This window comes from Oncorhynchus nerka, linkage group LG26 (assembly GCF_034236695.1).
Source record: "Oncorhynchus nerka isolate Pitt River linkage group LG26, Oner_Uvic_2.0, whole genome shotgun sequence".
NCBI lineage: Eukaryota > Metazoa > Chordata > Actinopteri > Salmoniformes > Salmonidae > Oncorhynchus > Oncorhynchus nerka.
Genome location: NC_088421.1, coordinates 44,101,609 through 44,121,086, shown reverse-complemented (window position 1 = coordinate 44,121,086; position 19,478 = coordinate 44,101,609). Strand labels below are relative to the sequence as shown.

Here is a 19,478-nt window from a genome sequence, read left to right as displayed (position 1 = left end):
AAGATTTAGTCTAGGATGTCATCCCCCCTGCTCTTTGTCAGCATTGTACCTTTCAAAGGCAACGTTCCCTTGTCGCGGAGACCGCATTAATGGTCAACGCTACGTACGTCAGCTCATTGAGAAATTGATTTTAAATGGCGCGTAGCTGACAAAGACCGCATTAATGGTCAACGCTACGTACGTCAGCTCATTGAGAAATTGATTTGAAATGGCGCGTAGCTGACAAAGCATGAACATTTGAATCCTGATCTTAGCCTGTTAGGTTTGAGGCTAATATACCTCTGTCTGTACAGTAAGTACCTCTACTAACGTGATAACTTCTACTTGAAGAGGCGAAGAAAAGGAGGTATGACTTGAGCCTGGATTTTTATTTCTCTATCTATTCATTCAATGTAATGCCATGTCACAACTGTTCTATGTAACAGTAAACACAGGTCACAAATGTTGAGTACAATATGTGTAATACTAACACCTCTTATGTAGATTATACAGTAGGGTGGAACTGAGTAAATCCCAGTATCCCCGGATTTCTTTCTTATACCTTTCAGATTCCAGGAATATTTCAACTGGGATTTGTGGAAAACCTGGGAATTTGGGGAAAATTCCACAGTAAGGTTGGACTTAAGTAAAGAATGTTGCAGATCTTCACTACCTTGATGGGATGTGAAATTCCTGAACATTTCCCAGACTCCCAGGGTTGGAAAAACAAAAACTGGAATTGGCAAGGAATATGGAGGAAATCCGGGAATCCTCCAATGGGTATTTCTGGAAAACATATGACTTTGGGGTATTTTGCAGCCCTAATGGTATGTATACCTCTTGTTCATGGATATATGTACGTTATAAGGTAACCGGGTCGATGGCAACCTGGTAGGTTAAAATAAATAAATCGACAATTCAAGTAACCGGACAGGGTAGCACTTTATCCTTCAATGGTCAATCTGGAGATGAGTTATACAACACAGTACCAGTCAACAGTTGGGACACAACTACTCATTCTACAGATTTAATTACATTTGTAATATTATTTTTTACATTGTAGAATAATAGTGAAGACATAAAAACGATGAAATAACACATATGGAATCATGGAGTAACCAATGTTGTGTTAAACAAATTAAACAGATTCTTCAAAGTTGCCACCCTTTGCCTTGTTGACAGCTTTGAACACATTTGGCATTCTCTCAACCAGCTTCATGAGGTAGTCACCTGGAATGCATTTCAATTAACAGGTGTGCCTTTTTAAAAATTAATTTGTGGAATTTCTTTCCTTCTTAATGCGTTTGAGCCAATCAGTTGTGTTGTGACAAGGTAGGGGTGATGTACAGAAGATACCCCTTTTCGGTAAAAGACCAAGTCCATATTATGGCAAGAACAGCTCAAATAAACAAAGAGAAACGACAGGCACACGTAACCAGCATGGCTACCACAGCATTCTGCAGCGATACGCCATCCCATCTGGTTTGCGCTTAGTGGGACTATCATTTTGTTTTTCAACAGGACAATGACCCAACACACCTCCAGGCTGTGTAAGGGCTATTTGACCAAGAAGGAGCGTGATGGAGTGCTGCACCAGATGACCTGGCCTCCACAATCATCCAATCTCAACCCAATTGAGGTGGTTTGGGATGAGTTGGACAGCAGAGTGAAGGAAAGTAGCCAACAAGTGCTCAGCAAATGTGGGAACTCCTTCAAGACAGTTGGAAAAGCATTCCAGGTGAAGCTGGTTGAGAGAATGTCAAGAGTGTGCAAAGCTGTCATCAAGGCAAAGGGTAGCTACTTTGAAGAATCAAAAATATAAAATAGATTTAGATTTCTTTAACACTTTTTTTGGTTACAACATGATTCCATATGTGTTATTTCATAGTTTTGATGTCTACATTATTATTCTACAATGTAGAAAATAGTAAAAATAAAGAAAAACCCTTGAATTAATAGGTGTGTCCAAACTTTTGACTGGTAATGTATAAATATATACACACACACACACACACACACACACACACAAAAAACACACACAGTTTATCTGAGTAAGAACTAACTAAATCTAGAGCAGAACATGAAGGGCTCTTGTTACCAACAGAAGGCACAACCGATGGGTCATAGAAATTGAGAGCATAGAATAAACACATTTTACATATATACATGAACATCAAATACACACCCTGAAGAACCTCTCTACAAATCACATCTAACACCTCCTCTCCCCGAGGAACATCCCTGCAAATCACAACATCTAACACCTCCTCTCCCTGAGGAGCATCTGACACCTCCTCTCCCTGAGGAACATCCCTGTAAATCACAACATCTAACACCTCCTCTCCCTGAGGAGCATCCCTGCAAATCACAACATCTAACACCTCCTCTCACTGAGGAACATCCCTGCAAATCACAACATCTAACACCTCCTCTCCCTGAGGAACATCCCTGCAAATCACAACATCTAACACCTCCTCTCCCTGAGGAACATCCCTGCAAATCACAACATCTAACATCTCCTCTCCCTGAGGAACATCCCTGCAAATCACAACATCTAACACCTCCTCTCCCTGAGGAACATCCCTGCAAATCACAACATCTAACATCTCCTCTCCCTGAGGAACATCCCTGCAAATCACAACATCTAACACCTCCTCTCCCCGAGGAACATCCCTGCAAATCACAACATCTAACACCTCTCCCTGAGGAACATCCCTGCAAATCACAACATCTAACACCTCCTCTCCCTGAGGAACATCCCTGTAAATCACAACATCTAACACCTCCTCTCCCTGAGGAGCATCTGACACCTCCTCTCCCCGAGGAACATCCCTGTAAATCACAACATCTAACACCTTCTCTCTCTCTCTCATCCACCCAACATGTTTGTCTTACAAACAACTTCAGGGGACGTACATGTATCTCAGAGTGACTTGTTGTGTTTCACGTAATGTATTGCACTTCTACACCTGTACAGTCTGAATGTCTGTAAGTAATGTGTTCCGTGTCCGACTGTGTTTTCTGGGTTGCCCCTGACGGGATTGATAAAGTTGTATTGAATTGAATCAGTGATGTAACGTCTGTAATGTAGGCCCACTGTACGGGTTTCTGGTGTAGTATTAGGTGGAGGTATTAGGCCCACTGTACGGGTTTCTGGTATAGTATTATGTGGAGGTATTAGGCCCACTGTACGTGTTGCTGGTATAGTATTATGTGGAGGTATTAGGCCCACTGTACGTGTTGCTGGTATAGTATTAGATGGATGTATTTGTATATGTACAGTAGGCATAAATTATATAACTGTGCTCCAACAATGATTCCTCCTTGCCCCTGAGGATATCAATAAAGTTATATTCACTCGTCCTCGCCCCTGAGTATATCAATAAAGTTATATTCAATCCAACTGATTCAGTTTTCACTATGTGTTTTTTTGTAAGGTGTGAGAGCCTGCCCTGGCCTCACATGCTGACGTTGTGGTCTCACCCTCTAACCAAGCCCTCGTTCCTTGTCTTGTTGCCCTTGAAGACAGGGAGATATAACAACGTTTTGTTGAAATTCATTTGAAATAACATTTTAGCAGTTCAGTTCTCAGTGCTCAGGTCCTCTTCTGTTTTCTGTTTCCTGAATTGAATCTCATTGAACCAATTCAGTTCAGTTCTCAGTGCTCAGGTCCTCTTCTGTTTTCTGTTTCCTGAATTGAATCGAATCTCATTGAATCAATTAATTTAGTTGCCAGTGCTCTGCTGCTGTTCCTCCTCTTCTTTCTGTTTCTTGCGGGCGAGGTGGGCCTCCCGGGCGGCCTGCAGCCTCTGTTTGGGATACAGGACGAAGGCGAGGGCAACACTGGCCGTACCGTCCCCGCTCTGCCGGGAGAAACACAGAAAGGTGGCCCACAGGAACGCACAGCAGCCCATGAAGACTGTCCTCAGGTACAGAGGCATCAGGATGAAGTTTAGGAACTGGGGAGGGAGGGAGGGAGGGAGGGGGTGAAGAGGGAGGGAGAAGCAGAGGTAGGGGTGAAGAGGGAGGGAGGGAGAAGCAGAGGTAGGGGTGAAGAGGGAGGGAGGGAGAAGCAGAGGTAGGGGTGAAGAGGGAGGGAGGGAGAAGCAGAGGTAGGGGTGAAGAGGGAGGGAGGGAGAAGCAGAGGTAGGGGTGAAGAGGGAGGGAGAGTGAGGGGGTGAAGAGGGAGGGAGAAGCAGAGGTAGGGGTGAAGAGGGAAGGAGAGGGAGGGGGTGAAGAGGGAGGGAGAAGCAGAGGTAGGGGTGAAGAGGGAAGGAGAGGGAGGGGGTGAAGAGGGAGGGAGAAGCAGAGGTAGGGGTGAAGAGGGAAGGAGAGGGAGGGGGTGAAGAGGGAGGGAGAAGCAGAGGTAGGGGTGAAGAGGGAGGGAGAAGCAGAGGTAGGGGTGAAGAGGGAGGGAGAAGCAGAGGTAGGGGTGAAGGGGGAGGGAGAGTGAGGGGGTGAAGAGGAAGGGAGAGTGAGGGGGTGAAGAGGGAGGGAGAAGCAGAGGTAGGGGTGAAGAGGGAGGGAGAAGCAGAGGTAGGGGTGAAGAGGGAGGGAGAGGGAGGGGGTGAAGAGGGAGGGAGAAGCAGAGGGAGAGGGTGAAGAGGGAGGGAGGGAGAAGCAGAGGTAGGGGTGAAGAGGGTGGGAGAGTGAGGGGGTGAAGAGGGAGGGAGAAGCAGAGGTAGGGGTGAAGAGGGAAGGAGAGGGAGGGGGTGAAGAGGGAGGGGGAAGCAGAGGTAGGGGTGAAGAGGGAAGGAGAGGGAGGGGGTGAAGAGGGAGGGAGAAGCAGAGGTAGGGGTGAAGAGGGAGGGAGAAGCAGAGGTAGGGGTGAAGCGGGAGGGAGAGTGAGGGGGTGAAGAGGAAGGGAGAGTGAGGGGGTGAAGAGGGAGGGAGAAGCAGAGGTAGGGGTGAAGAGGGAGGGAGAAGCAGAGGTAGGGGTGAAGAGGGAGGGAGAAGCAGAGGGAGAGGGTGAAGAGGGAGGGAGAGTGAGGGAGAGGGAGGGGGGTGAAGAGGGAGGGAGAGAGGAAGGGGGAGATAAAAACAGGTGTCAGTTTGAAGTGCCTCAGAAAAGAACACTAGTATTGTATTACAGCACCACTGCACCACTGACTGACAGACCAACACTGGTTCATAACATGACAGATCAATACTGGTTCATAACATGTGACAGACCAATACTGGTTTATAACATGTAACAGACCAATACTGGTTCATGAATAGAACACAGACATTAGTTATTACAGCACATGAATAGAACACAGACATTAGTTATTAGAACAGCACATGAATAGAACACAGACATTAGTTATTACAGCACATGACTAGAACACAGACATTAGATATTAGAACAGCACATGAATAGAACACAGACATTAGTTATTAGAACAGCACATGAATAGAACACAGACATTAGTTATTACAGCACATGAATAGAACACAGACATTAGTTATTAGAACAGCACATGAATAGAACACAGACATTAGTTATTAGAACAGCACATGAATAGAACACAAACATTAGTTATTAGAACAGCACATGAATAGAACACATACATTAGTTATTACAGCACATGACTAGAACACAGACATTAGTTATTAGAACAGCACATGAATAGAACACAGACATTAGTTATTAGAACAGCACATGAATAGAACACAGACATTAGTTATTAGAACAGCACATGAATAGAACACAGACATTAGTTATTAGAACAGCACATGAATAGAACACAGACATTAGTTATTAGAACAGCACATGAATAGAACACAGACATTAGTTATTAGAACAGCACATGAATAGAACACAGACATTAGTTATTAGAACAGCACATGAATATAACACAGACATTAGTTATTAGAACAGCACATGAATAGAACACAGACATTAGTTATTACAGCACATGCATAGAACACAGACATTAGTTATTAGAACAGCACATGAATAGAACACAGACATTAGTTATTAGAACAGCACATGAATAGAACACAGACATTAGTTATTAGAACAGCACATGAATAGAACACAGACATTAGTTATTAGAACAGCACATGAATAGAACACAGACATCAGTTATTACAGCACATGAATAGAACACATACATTAGTTATTAGAACAGCACATGAATAGAACACAGACATTAGTTATTAGAACAGCACATGAATAGAACACAGACATTAGTTATTACAGCACATGAATAGAACACAGACATTAGTTATTAGAACAGCACATGAATAGAACACAGACATTAGTTATTACAGCACATGAATAGAACACAGACATTAGTTATTAGAACAGCACATGAATAGAACACAGACATTAGTTATTAGAACAGCACATGAATAGAACACAGACATGAGTTATTAAAACAGCACATTAATAGAACACAGACATTAGTTATTAGAACCTGCACATGAATAGAACACAGACATTAGTTATTAGAACAGCACATGAATAGAACACAGACATTAGTTATTAGAACAGCACATGAATAGAACACAGACATTAGTTATTAGAACAGCACATGAATAGAACACAGACATTAGTTATTAGAACAGCACATGAATAGAACACAGACATGAGTTATTAGAACAGCACATGAATAGAACACAGACATGAATTATTAGAACAGCACATGAATAGAACACAGACATTAGTTATTAGAACAGCACATGAATAGAACACAGACATGAGTTATTAGAACAGCACATGAATAGAACACAGACATGAGTTATTAGAACAGCACATGAATAGAACACAGACATTAGTTATTAGAACAGCACATGAATAGAACACAGACATGAGTTATTAGAACAGCACATGAATAGAACACAGACATTAGTTATTACAGCACATGAATAGAACACAGGCATTAGTTATTAGAACAGCACAAACATGACAAATTCCAGCATCCTATTATGACATCAGATCATCACTTCCGCAGAAGAAGGTGGTTCTCTCTAACAGTAAATAAACCATCATACTGAAATAGAACTGTGTGTGTGTGTGTGTGTGTGTGTGTGTGTGACATTACTGTATAGACACAGCACAGGGTCAACCTGATGTTTATAGTAAATTCCACTGCATGTGTATTAGTTGGTGGGGACATTTCAGAGCATGATGTTATGTCTTCACACAATGTAGTTTATCATCAATACACTGGGATATTTACAGCACAGTGATACACTGTCTATCAATAGCATCCTTATCATTTACCTGCATGAAAGGCCAGTACATGAGTCCAGTCTGAAATTCAAAGAGACAAGATACATGTTAATAATCAAACCAAGTCTAATACAGTATTCCAAGAGCTCCGTTCTAGCACACATCCTTCACATCATAAACTGACTAGCAAGTCTGGTCAGTCTGCCTCTCATGTATGTCTGTCTGCCTTCCTTCCTTCCTGTCTGTCTGTCTGTCTGCTCAGTTTCTCTCTCCAGCAGCACCCTTCTCTATATGTCCAGATCTATAGATCTACCACTCAGATCAATGGGACTTCTTCCAGCAGCACCCCTCTCTATATGTCCAGATCTATAGATCTACCAACTGAGACCAATGGGACTTCTTCTAGCAGCATCCCTCTCTATATGTCCAGATCTATAGATCTACCACTCAGATCAATGGGACTTCTTCCAGCAGCATCCCTCTCTATATGTCCAGATCTATAGATCTACCACTCAGATCAATGGGACTTCTTCCAGCAGCACCCTTCTCTATATGTCCAGATCTATAGATCTACCAACTGAGACCAATGGGACTTCTTCTAGCAGCATCCCTCTCTATATGTCCAGATCTATAGATCTCCCACTCAGATCAATGGGACTTCTTCCAGCAGCATCCCTCTCTATATGTCCAGATCTATAGATCTACCACTCAGATCAATGGGACTTCTTCCAGCAGCACCCCTCTCTATATGTCCAGATCTATAGATCTACCACTCAGATCAATGGGACTTCTTCCAGCAGCACCCCTCTCTATATGTCCAGATCTATAGATCTACCACTCAGATCAATGGGACTTCTTCCAGCAGCATCCCTCTCTATATGTCCAGATCTATAGATCTACCACTCAGATCAATGGGACTTCTTCCAGCAGCATCCCTCTAACGTTCTACACTGACCTTTCATTTTATTTCAATGGGGGTAATATGTTCTACCCAGATGTCAGTATTATTTTACAACGGTTGTTGGGCCTGGAAGAGTTGGGCTCGACCGGCAGTAATAGTCATGCATTGCCGTATCCCTGGCCGCCTGCCCGTTGCTGCGCAAAAGCAGTGCCATAATCTGGGTTAATCGGGGGTGAGCTCACACCAGGCGGGCGGAAGGTGACTTTCCTTCTCTGCCTGTATGCGTGGGCCGGCCGGCCTCTCGGTCGGTTCCGGTTCGTTCTGATTTCATTTTACCTTGTACGTGTTGAGGAACTTTTCTCTCCAGTCCTCGAAGACGTCGTCTTTATTCTCCAAGAAACTCACTCCTGCAGATGAAGACGGCGAGAGAGTACAAACTGTAGGTCACACTTGTGCCCATTTCACGCATCACTCAAACCTCGTGCATTTCGCACACGACCTTTTGAACGAGTACACGTTAGAGCACTGTCCGTTCATCAAGTTCAGCATTTACAAATACACACATCCAAGGTTAGGCTATAGGAGAGTAGCCTAACCTAGGCCTATTACCCAATGGACATGACGCATTGGTCTGTTTCTCTATATAAGGTTATTCTATGTAGGACACATTAGAAAATTGTTGTAGGCTACAATAGATACACTTCAATTAAACTTCCCACATTAAAATGCACGTTACCTGTGTAGAAGACACTCGTTGCCAAGGGTGATGCAAAACTTTGGTCCAGGAGCAGTTTGCGGAAGAGCATTCCGGGAGATTTTCCCGGGAAACGGCTTTCCAAAGCCCGTAACCAGAAATAATTAAAGTTTCCATGGAAGCTGATGGCCACTATGGCAACATTTCTGGTGTGTTTCCAGTCCATCTCTTCTCTTTGTGCGATCATCTGATGAACAAAGTCTCCGCCGGCAAACAGGCAGCCATACAGAGTAACGTTGGCAAGCCACGGGAAGCGTTTAACCGCTTCTTTTAACACGGCTTTCCTCATTTTCAACACGTTCATTTTCAACTGCGGTGTTCTACGACAACAGAACAGAGTAGAATATAATCGTGCAGTCCATTGTTGGGTGAAACTTCAAAAGTAAAGTTGTCTTCTGCCTTTCCAAATCCTCCTAGGTGAAGAAACACACACGTTGAGAGAGGCACCGTTCGGTCAGTGGCAGAACAGCGGCCCTGGGGCAGGTTATAGGTTAAGTGCCCTACCCAAGGGCACAATGGCGGGATAGATATTTTAAAGTTCCTCCTATTCACACACTTGGCATGCCAGCTAAATGTAGTCTACGCTTGTACACCTGAGATTATTATCTGATGTTAGTGAGCAAGCAGAACCCGAAAATACATTCATTTTAGCCAAAATGTTTAGATGTTACTTCCAACCAATAAAGTACCGCTACACGCATTCTTACATCTGCTTGTTTTAGAGGGAAAGTTAAACCGCTCCATCACAAACGTCCCACAAGACCGTGTTGTAACGCACCAAATCTGCCACCATTCCGTTGGGTCTCTTCATTTTGGAATCGAAACAGGAATGGTTCATATTTAGCTCTCCCGTCATAGCTCATCTAGCCTATTTAAAGATTAGGACTACACACATTCTATCCTTATAACGACGGACTCATTTGATAATATGAAGAGTATCGAAATACGTTACATTTAAAGCATTTCATTCGTCCATTCTAGATCATCCCGTCCCTGTATACCGACCAGTACGGTACAGTATCATGTTGCTATCTACGAAATCCATCCTCTGCGTCAACCGCTAATCTAGAGGATTGTCCCGTGAGTCGCTCAGATGTGTAGCGCGCTTCAACAACTCCACAAATCACAATGACCCCTGTTAGTTTTTAGAGTAGTGGGCATGCGGATTTTAAACCAATCAAATGTGTTGTTAATCTGTGAAACTGCGAGCACTGGACACCGTACTTCACTTTTACACGCATGTATGGTGGCCGGCGGGTACTTTTACGCACAGTTTGTTCTCTCTACCTCTACCCCTCCCTCTACCTCTCTCTCTCTCTCAGATGTTTGGCATCGGAAACATATATTTACATTGCCAAAGCAAGTGAAAGGGATAATAAATACAAGTGAAATAAACAATCAAAAGTAATCATTACACTCACAAAAGTTCCAAAGGAATAGATACACTTCAAATCTCTCTATCGCGCGCACACATAGAACACTCACACAGAGCAATCAACATGTAAAACCACCTTCTATATTATTCTGATTGGATAAGCATACCAAGGTGTTGTTTTCTAAGAGGTTTTCTGCCTGAAATGCTTTAACCAATGATGACAAGTTTTGACAACAGTTTGATTTATAAAACCTTAGAGCTCAAATAAATACAGTGTCTTTGCCGACCTATCATCGATAGGTGGTCTTGAAACGGTATACAGACAGAGAGCCATTTCTGTCTATCACCACTAGGGGGTGCTCTTGAAACGGTATACAGACAAAGAGTCATGTCTGTCTATCACCACTAGGGGGTGCTCTTGAAACGGTATACAGACAGAGAGCCATTTCTGTCTATCACCACTAGGGGGTGCTCTTGAAACGGTATACAGACAGAGAGCCATTTCTGTCTATCACCACTAGGGGGTGCTCTTGAAACGGTATACAGACAGAGAGCCATGGCTTTTCATGTGAATATACTGTATATTATTGTGTTTTTAGATTGAGATTTTACTGAGATCCCCATTAGCCGACTCCAATGGCGACAATGGCTTGTCTTCCTGGGTCCGACGCATAACGAAAAAGACATGACAGACAAAAAATACTTTACGATTGACAAACATTTTAAAACGTTAATATGTCGGGTTGAGGGGTTGTGTTGTGAGGTGTTGTTTTATTCGTTTAAAAAAAAAAGCTAATTTAGCTGTTTGTTTGACTACTAATAAAACAAATGTAGACTGAACTGTATGCTATTTTGATACCATAATAATAGCATTGTGTTTTAGTCCACTGATTGATAAAGCCTCATGGTGATGCACCATCGAGAGCATCCTGACCGTTTGCATCACCGCCTGGTATGGCAACTGCTCGGCATCTGACCATAAGGTCGCTACAGAGGGTAGTGTGTACGGCCCAGTACATCACTGGGACCAAGCTTTCTGCCATCCAGGATCTATATACCAGGCGGTGTCAGAGGAACGCCCCAAAAATTGTCAGAGACTCCAGCCATCCAAGTCATAGACTGTTTTCTCTACTACCACACGGCAAGCGGTACCGCTCCTTAACAGCTTCTACCCCCCAAGCCATAAGACTGCTGAACAATTAATCAAATGGCCACTGGACAATCTACATTGACACCCCCCCCCCCCCCCTCTTGTACACTGCTGCTACTCGCTGTTTATTGTCTATGCATAGTCACTTCACCCCTACCTACATGTACAAATGACCTCAACTAACCTGTACCCCGCACACTGACTCAGTACCGGTGCTTTTTATTATTTTTTACTTTAGTTTATTTGGTAAATCATTTCTTAACTCTTCTTGAACTGCACTGTTGGTTAAGGGCTTGTAAGTCAGCATTTCACTGTGAGGTCTACACTGTTGGTTAAGGGCTTGTCAGTAAAGCATTTCACTGTGAGGTCTACACTGTTGGTTAAGGGCTTGTAAGTAAAGCATTTCACTGTGAGGTCTACACTGTTGGTTAAGGGCTTGTCAGTAAAGCATTTCACTGTGAGGTCTACACTGTTGGTTAAGGGCTTGTCAGTAAAGCATTTCACTGTGAGGTCTACACTGTTGGTTAAGGGCTTGTAAAGTAAACATTTCACGGTGAGGTCTACACTGTTGGTTAAGGGCTTGTAAGTAAAGCATTTCACTGTAAGGTCTACACTGTTGGTTAAGGCTTGTAGGTCTACACTGTTGGTTAAGGGCTTGTAAGTCAGCATTTCACTGTGAGGTCTACACTGTTGGTTAAGGGCTTGTAAGTAAAGCATTTCACTGTGAGGTCTACACTGTTGGTTAAGGGCTTGTCAGTAAAGCATTTCACTGTGAGGTCTACACTGTTGGTTAAGGGCTTGTAAGTAAGCATTTCACTGTGAGGTCTACACTGTTGGTTAAGGGCTTGTAAGTAAAGCATTTCACTGTAAGGTCTACACTGTTGGTTAAGGGCTTGTAAGTAAGCATTTCACTGTAAGGTCTACACTGTTGGTTAAGGGCTTGTAAGTAAACATTTCACTGTAAGGTCTACTACACTGTTGGTTAAGGGCTTGTAAGTAAAGCATTTCACTGTAAGGTCTACACTGTTGGTTAAGGCTTGTAGGTCTACACTGTTGGTTAAGGGCTTGTAAGTAAAGCATTTCACTGTAAGGTCTACACTGTTGGTTAAGGGCTTGTAAGTAAACATTTCACTGTAAGGTCTACACTGTTGGTTAAGGGCTTGTAAAGTAAGCATTTCACTGTAAGGTCTACACTGTTGGTTAAGGCTTGTAGGTCTACACTGTTGGTTAAGAGCTTGTAAGTAAAGCATTTCACTGTAAGGTCTACACTGTTGGTTAAGGGCTTGTAAGTAAGCATTTCACTGTAACGTCTACACTTGTATCGGATGCATGTGACAAATAAAGTTTGATTTGATTTGATAGCTGTCACGATTCAGTCACCAAGGGTCTACTGCAGTACATGTATTCTCAATCACATGCATATTTTGGCGATGATAAAAATGTCCATACAATAAAATCGCACAGTTAGAATGTACATTTATTTGGTTGAGACTTGACTTGGGATGTTTATGCCAATGCATTATCCGAGTTTCATCAGTGGTTTGAACTATTACACAGCAAGGCTATTGTATCACATTTGCAACTCAGAGGGCGGGCACACGGAGAGGAAGACTGGGCGATATCCTTCTTCTATTGGTTAGTTGAGCTGTCGATCAGCAGAATTTTTTTTTTGGACTGGCGCAAGAACGTCTTTGCTTTGGTCGGTAGCCGAAACGGCATCGAACTTTAGAATGACCAGAAACTAAGTCCGAATCAGGTAGGATTCGTTGTCGCATTATTTAATAGGCTACATTAAGCGTGTACTAATGTCTTGAATATTACTTTTGATGTACTATGAACTGGCTTACTTGGGTGTTTTCTTTTACATTTTCTGTAAATGTATTGTTTCCTGAGGGTTGGTGGTGAAAGCCAAGCCCTCGATGCTTTACTTTCATTCATCATCAACAATAACCTCAATTGTGTGAAGTGCATATGTATCGATAAAGGCATGTTGGGTGATGACTTCTCGTGAAACGGGGGTGTTTTAGAATTACGGAAGTTGATTTTGAGCGAGTATGGGCATGTTTTTCTGTTGTGCAAAGTTGCGTTGCATCTCCGTGTCATCCGCTCGCTACGTGATAATAATAGTTGCGGTCGAAGCTCCACACTCGTCTTTATGTGAGCATCTGTCATAACTTTTCACGTTGAACACACAATGACAGACAATGTCATTACACGTCTGATGTAGGATTCTAGTGATTCTAATGCTTGTAGTAGCCTACTGCTGGACATGGTGAAATTAAATGAAAGGTCTAGAAATAACTATCAGAATGGCAGTTGTCCAAAGTGATGAGATTTTGTAGGTTACTAATCAATCAATCAATCAATCAATCAATAAAATAATACAATTTGATTTTTAAAGCCCTTTTTACATCAGCCGATGTCACAAAGTGCTTATACAGAAACCCAGCCTAAAACCCCAAACAGCAAGCAATGCAGATGTAGAAGCACGGTGGCTAGGAATGATTATACTGGATAGTGATTATGGAATAACATTTGTTCCTTTCCTTGACTTAGCTATCAGTAACACTCATGGAATTAAAGTGTAGACATGCCAGTAGGACTGTTTCCTAGCAACAGATCAAGACGTATCTATAGGTCAGTGGTCTATGTTCATAGCAAGTCCGAAAGCCAAACCCACTGTATGGATTTCCGTGCATACGCGAAGTCCTGAAAAACAACGTTTGCGTCCCAAATAGCATCATATTCCCTACATAGTGCACTACTTTTGACCAGGACCGTGGCAGACTTTGTTTCAGCTGGAGTGAGGGTGATTTCATGCTTCACTGACAGCATCTTCTCAACAATAGTCTGAGGATCAACATTGTGTGTTTGTGTGTGTGTGATTCTCCATGTGACCTGAATGTTCCTCCCACGCTGGGGGGAATCTGTTATATTGCTCCAAGATTACTGCCTTTAAATCCTGTGTGTGTGGAGGGAGGGAGGGGGTCTAGTCTTAGAAGTGGGGCATACAGATTCACGTCATACTATCTCTGTCACATGTAAATGCATGTGACAGAGATGAGAGAAAGAGAGCGAGAGAGACCAGGGCCAATAGGGATCAGACCCAACAGTAGTGCACTACATAGGGACTAGGGTTCTATTTGTGATGTAGCCAGTGTGTTCAGGCAGGAGGCCCGGTCTGAATCTAGGTCACCAGCAGCATCATCAGCGGCAGCAGCATCATCACATAGACAACACTGTAGCATACACCTCTAACACACACACACACACACACACACACGTTCGTACACTCTCAAGCGCACACACACAAAGTTATCCATCTTTCTAGGCCCAACATCGGTGCTAACTCAGTCCTAACCAACGTTCCCTCTAAACTGAGCGCGGCGCGCAGTGGCCTGAGAAGCACAAGATTGAACTTTACTCAACTTCCTGGAGTGTGTTCGTTCCCTGTTAGTTAACACCAATCTACATTTCCCTTTACTGTGGCGACAGTGGCCCATTTCAATGACAACATACCTGAAACAAAACTACCTATGCAAGAGATTTTTGTTGAAGGCAGAACGCGTCACAGTAGGATTCTATTGAGCACGACTCAGCCCGTACTCTACACAGACTGGTGGGGCATAACCAATCAGAACTGCCGTTAGGCCTATATGCAAATAAGATCATTGCCATATATGGATCTGTGCCATTTACTTTAAACTGGACTGTGTTTACAGCTGTGACATCACTGACATCGCTCCTCCAAATATTTATACGTTCTTAATTCCATTCCTTTACGGAGATTTGTGTGTACATGTTGTGACTGCACTGTCGGAGCTCTTTGTGTGTACATGTTGTGACCATTCCTCTTTGTGTGTACATGTTGACTGCATTTGTGTGTACATGTTGTGACTGCACTGTCGGAGCTCTTTGTGTGTACATGTTGTGACTGCACTGAGCTCTTTGTGTGTACATGTTGTGACTGCACTGTCGGAGCTCTTTGTGTGTACATGTTGTGACTGCACTGTCGGAGCTCTTTGTGTGTACATGTTGTGACTGCACTGTCGGAGCTCTTTGTGTGTACATGTTGTGACTGCACTGTCGGAGCTCTTTGTGTGTACATGTTGTGACTGCACTGTCGGAGCTCTTTGTGTGTACATGTTGTGACTGCACTGTCGGAGCTCTTTGTGTGTACATGTTGTGACTGCACTGTCGGAGCTCTTTGTGTGTACATGTTGTGACTGCACTGTCGGAGCTCGGAAACACAAGCATTTCACTACACCCGCAATAACATCTGCTGAACACGTGTATGTGACCAATAACATCTGCTGAACACGTGTATGTGACCAATAACATCTGCTGAACACGTGTATGTGACCAATAACATCTGCTGAACACGTGTATGTGACCAATAACATTTGACTTGATAGTGAGTAGATGTGCTTGTTTTGAGATCAAATCAACAGCAGCATGTAGCCACGTGTCCACATTTGAGTTCATATCCTTTACTAGTCAGTGAGTTATTAGCCCAGTTATAGATCATTAGTAGTCAGTAGTAGGGGAGTGATTGCTTCATACAAGAGCACAACACATTTCTAGACAAGCAGGTCAGATAAAGAGCTTTTTCTTTGTCTTTAAAGGGACAGTGTTGTATTTTGAGACAGGCGTGAATAAACTAAGTAGCCCAATAGGCAGAGGGCAGCATCATGTGTCTGATTCTCTGTAATAATGCTATGGGAATAATAACGCATTTTATTTTGTAAAGTGTAAACAACACAACATTTTCAGTCACCTCCTTGTCTGAAGGACAAGTAGATAAACAGGTTCATGTCAAGCCCTGTATGTTGTTTTTTTTCTTTCAAAAGTCTCATGGAATGTCGGCCGACATTGAACACCACACATTGGCTGCTACTGTAGGCTGAATGACAGAACAGCTGTTTACATGTTGAATTGTTATTGGATGCATTTTCTCTATTGTTGTTGATAGGCCACTCTGATAGGCCACTCTGGTAGGCCACTCTGGTAGGCCACTCTGGTAGGCCACTCTGGTAGGCCTACATTATGATCACATAGCCACAGTAGCCTACTTGACCACTGTTAACTAGAGGTCGACCGATTAATCGGCATGGCCGATTTAATTAGGGACGATTTCAAGTTTTCATAACAATCGGTAATCTGCATTTTTGGATGCCGATTATGGCCGATTACATAGCAATCCATGAGGAGACTGAGTGGCAGGCTGACCATCTGTTACACGAAGGCAGCAAGGGGCCACGGTAATTTGCTAGCTAGCATTAAACGTATCTTATAAAAAACAATCAATCTTAACATAATCACTAGTTAACTACACATGGTTGATGATATTACTAGTGTAACTAGCTTGTCCTGCGTTGCATATAATTAATGTGGTGCCTGTTAATTCATCAGTGAATCACAGCCTACTTCACCAAACGGGGGATGATTTAACAAAAGCGCATTCGCGTCAGGGTATATGCAGCAGTTTGGGCCGCCTGGCTCGTTGTAAACTGTGTGAAGACCATTTATTTCTAACAAAGACCGTAACTAATTTGCCAGAATTTTACATAATTATGACATAACATTGAGGGTTGTACAATGTAACAGCAATATTTAGATTTAGGGATGCCACCCGTTAGATAAAATACGGAATGGTTCCGTATTTCACTGAAAGAATAAACGTTTTGTTTTCAAAATGATAGTTTCCAGATTTTACCATATTAATGACCTAAAGCTCGTATTTCTGTGTGTTATTATATTATAATTAAGTCTATGATTTGATATTTGATAGAGGAGTCTGACTTGAGCGGTGGTAGGCAGCAGCAGGCTCGTAAGTATTCATTCAAACAGCACTTTCCTGCGTTTGCCAGCAGCTCTTCGCAATGCTTGCTTCACAGCGCTGTTTATGACTTCAAGCCTATCAACTCCAGAGATTAGGCTGGCAATACTATAGTGCCTATAAGAACATCCAATAGTCAAAGGTATATGAAATAGGAATGGTATAGAGAGAAATAGTCCTATAATAACTACAACCTAAAACTTCTTACCTGGGAATATTGAAGACTCATGTTAAAAGGAACCACCAGCTTTCATATGTTCTCATGTTCTGAGCAAAGAACATAAACGTTAGTTTTCTTACATGGCACATATTGCACTTTTACTTTCTTCTCCAACACTTTGTTTTTGCATTATTTAAACCAAATTGAACATGTTTGATTATTTGAGACTAAATATATTTTATTTATGTTTTATATTAAGTTAAAATAAGTGTTCATTGTTCATTTAATATTGTTGTAATTGTTATTATTACAAATATATATATATATATATATATATATATATATATACATACATACATACATACATATATATGTATCTAGAAATCGGCCGATTAATCGGCATCGGCTTTTTTTTGATCCTCCAATAATCGGTATTGGCGTTGAAAAATCATAATCGGTTGACCTCTAGTTAAAACTGTAACTTAAAGCGGGTACAGCCTCTGTTCACAGTAAACGCACCCTGGAAATTACACAGAATTTTCACAATGTTCAAGTTTGTGCTCAGAAGACCTGAAATTTGCTTCGTGCCTAAAAATGTTTGAGCTAACTCGTTGCTAACTCCGTGCTAACTCGGTGCTAACGCGGTGCTAACTCGGTGCTAACTCGGTGCCAACGCCGTGCCAACTCCGTGCCAACTCCGTGCCAACTCCGTGCCAGGACAGACAGGGAAAGGAAGCTGCTGTAGCAGCCAATAGCCAGACCTGCAGAGTTATATTGACTTTTTGACATCACTGTGACACTACTAACACCTTCCTGTTTGGTTTTCATGTTGGCAGCACACAGGTACAACAGGAATATATGGAATGGAAAATATGACCTGAATATATTAATTGATATGAATCTGAATATTGTATCTGTTACCCCCAACTAAAAAAGGACCAAATTAATATAAAATGTGGTCTGTAGTGGAAATTTCCTGTATTTACCAAATCATGAGACCAAACCACCACACAAGTCAAGAGTTATCATAAAGTCCATCTTTAATTATTATGAGCTCCATCACAACCCTGTGACTCTCAGATCAATTCAGTGTCTATAAATGAATTCTCTGAGAGTGCTTACACATTGCAACTGAGATCCTTTATAGCAAAGACACACATAGCCAGACAGCATTGGCTATAAATTATCGTCCAGCTTTGTCTCCTAAACTATGTTCTTATCACGCTCTTGGTACCACTCAGGACCATAAAACAAAACCTCATCAACAGGCATATATCAAATACACCCCTCCTGGACAAGATCACAGAGACACTGACTGGCACACAGACATTGTGGAGCCAAGAGATAATTGGTTCCCCCTCAACCATTCCTTCACATGGTTTAAAAGATATGTTTACATATGAAGACAAGCTTGACCTCTCCCCTCTCTGCAGCCCAAGTAACTGACCCCAGGACAGAGAAAGGATAACTGCAAATGGCCACCACTATAGTACAACAAGATACATTCTAAATGAGAAGTAACTGACCCCAGGACAGAGAAAGGATAACTGCAAATGGCCACCACTATAGTACAACAAGATACATTCTAAATGAGAAGTAACTCACAAGCATATAATGAAGCTAAAACATCTTATCTATGTTACCCAACTATTCTGATTCATCCCCAACAGGTCACACAAATGAGGACTTTTTTGTTGATTATCTTTAGGAGCCCTGAGAGAGACAGAGACGGTGTGTTATAATCTGCAGGATTCTAGAGACAGTGTGTTATAATCTGTAGGATTCTAGAGACAGTGTGTTATAATCTGCAGGATTCTAGAGACAGTGTGTTATAATCTGTAGGATTCTAGAGACAGTGTGTTATAATCTGTAGGATTCTAGAGACAGTGTGTTATAATCTGTAGGATTCTAGAGACAGTGTGTTATAATCTGCAGGATTCTAGAGACAGTGTGTTATAATCTGTAGGATTCTAGAGACAGTGTGTTATAATCTGCAGGATTCTAGAGACAGTGTGTTATAATCTGTAGGATTCTAGAGACGGTGTGTTATAATCTGTAGGATTCTAGAGACGGTGTGTTATAATCTGTAGGATTCTAGAGACGGTGTGTTATAATCTGTAGGATTCTAGAGACAGTGTGTTCTGTAATCTGTAGGATT

The 19,478-nt window shown here is 42.3% G+C and overlaps 2 protein-coding genes across 5 annotated transcripts in view; one reads left to right on the top strand and one right to left on the bottom strand.

The window, feature by feature from the left end:
• Positions 1 to 902: 902 nt before the first annotated feature.
• Positions 903 to 10,009, bottom strand: mpv17l (MPV17 mitochondrial membrane protein like). Of its 4 annotated transcripts, none has more exons than XM_065010779.1 (5): positions 9,504 to 10,009; positions 8,779 to 9,209; positions 8,379 to 8,449; positions 7,193 to 7,222; positions 903 to 3,938 (listed from the first exon to the last, which is right to left on the bottom strand). In XM_065010779.1, the coding sequence occupies exons 2-5, from the start codon at positions 9,098 to 9,100 to the stop codon at positions 3,705 to 3,707; spliced, it is 657 nt and encodes a 218-aa protein (XP_064866851.1). In that variant the 5' UTR covers positions 9,101 to 9,209; positions 9,504 to 10,009; the 3' UTR covers positions 903 to 3,704. The 4 variants fall into 4 exon arrangements, with proteins under 4 accessions (XP_064866851.1, XP_064866852.1, XP_064866853.1 ...); XM_065010780.1 differs by having other exon boundaries at positions 9,575 to 10,009; XM_065010781.1 differs by having other exon boundaries at positions 9,749 to 10,009.
• Positions 10,010 to 12,969: 2,960 nt separating this feature from the next.
• LOC135564763 (cytokine receptor-like factor 3) overlaps positions 12,970 to 19,478 on the top strand; it is a 133,086-nt gene continuing 126,577 nt past the window's right edge. The window contains exon 1 of the mRNA XM_065010776.1: positions 12,970 to 13,077. The gene's annotated coding sequence lies outside the window, so the exon portion shown is untranslated. The remainder of the gene's footprint in view (positions 13,078 to 19,478) is intronic.

Excerpts from the sequence above, each read along its gene's own strand:
- mpv17l (XM_065010778.1), bottom strand. The coding sequence starts at position 9,100 with ATGAACGTGTTGAAAATGAGGAAAGCCGTGTTAAAAGAAGCGGTTAAA. Across the intron at positions 8,450-8,778 it reads AACGAGTGTCTTCTACACAG|GAGTGAGTTTCTTGGAGAAT; the intron begins GTAACGTGCATT and ends CTTCATCTGCAG. Across the intron at positions 7,223-8,378 it reads AGTTCCTCAACACGTACAAG|ACTGGACTCATGTACTGGCC; the intron begins GTAAAATGAAAT and ends TTTGAATTTCAG.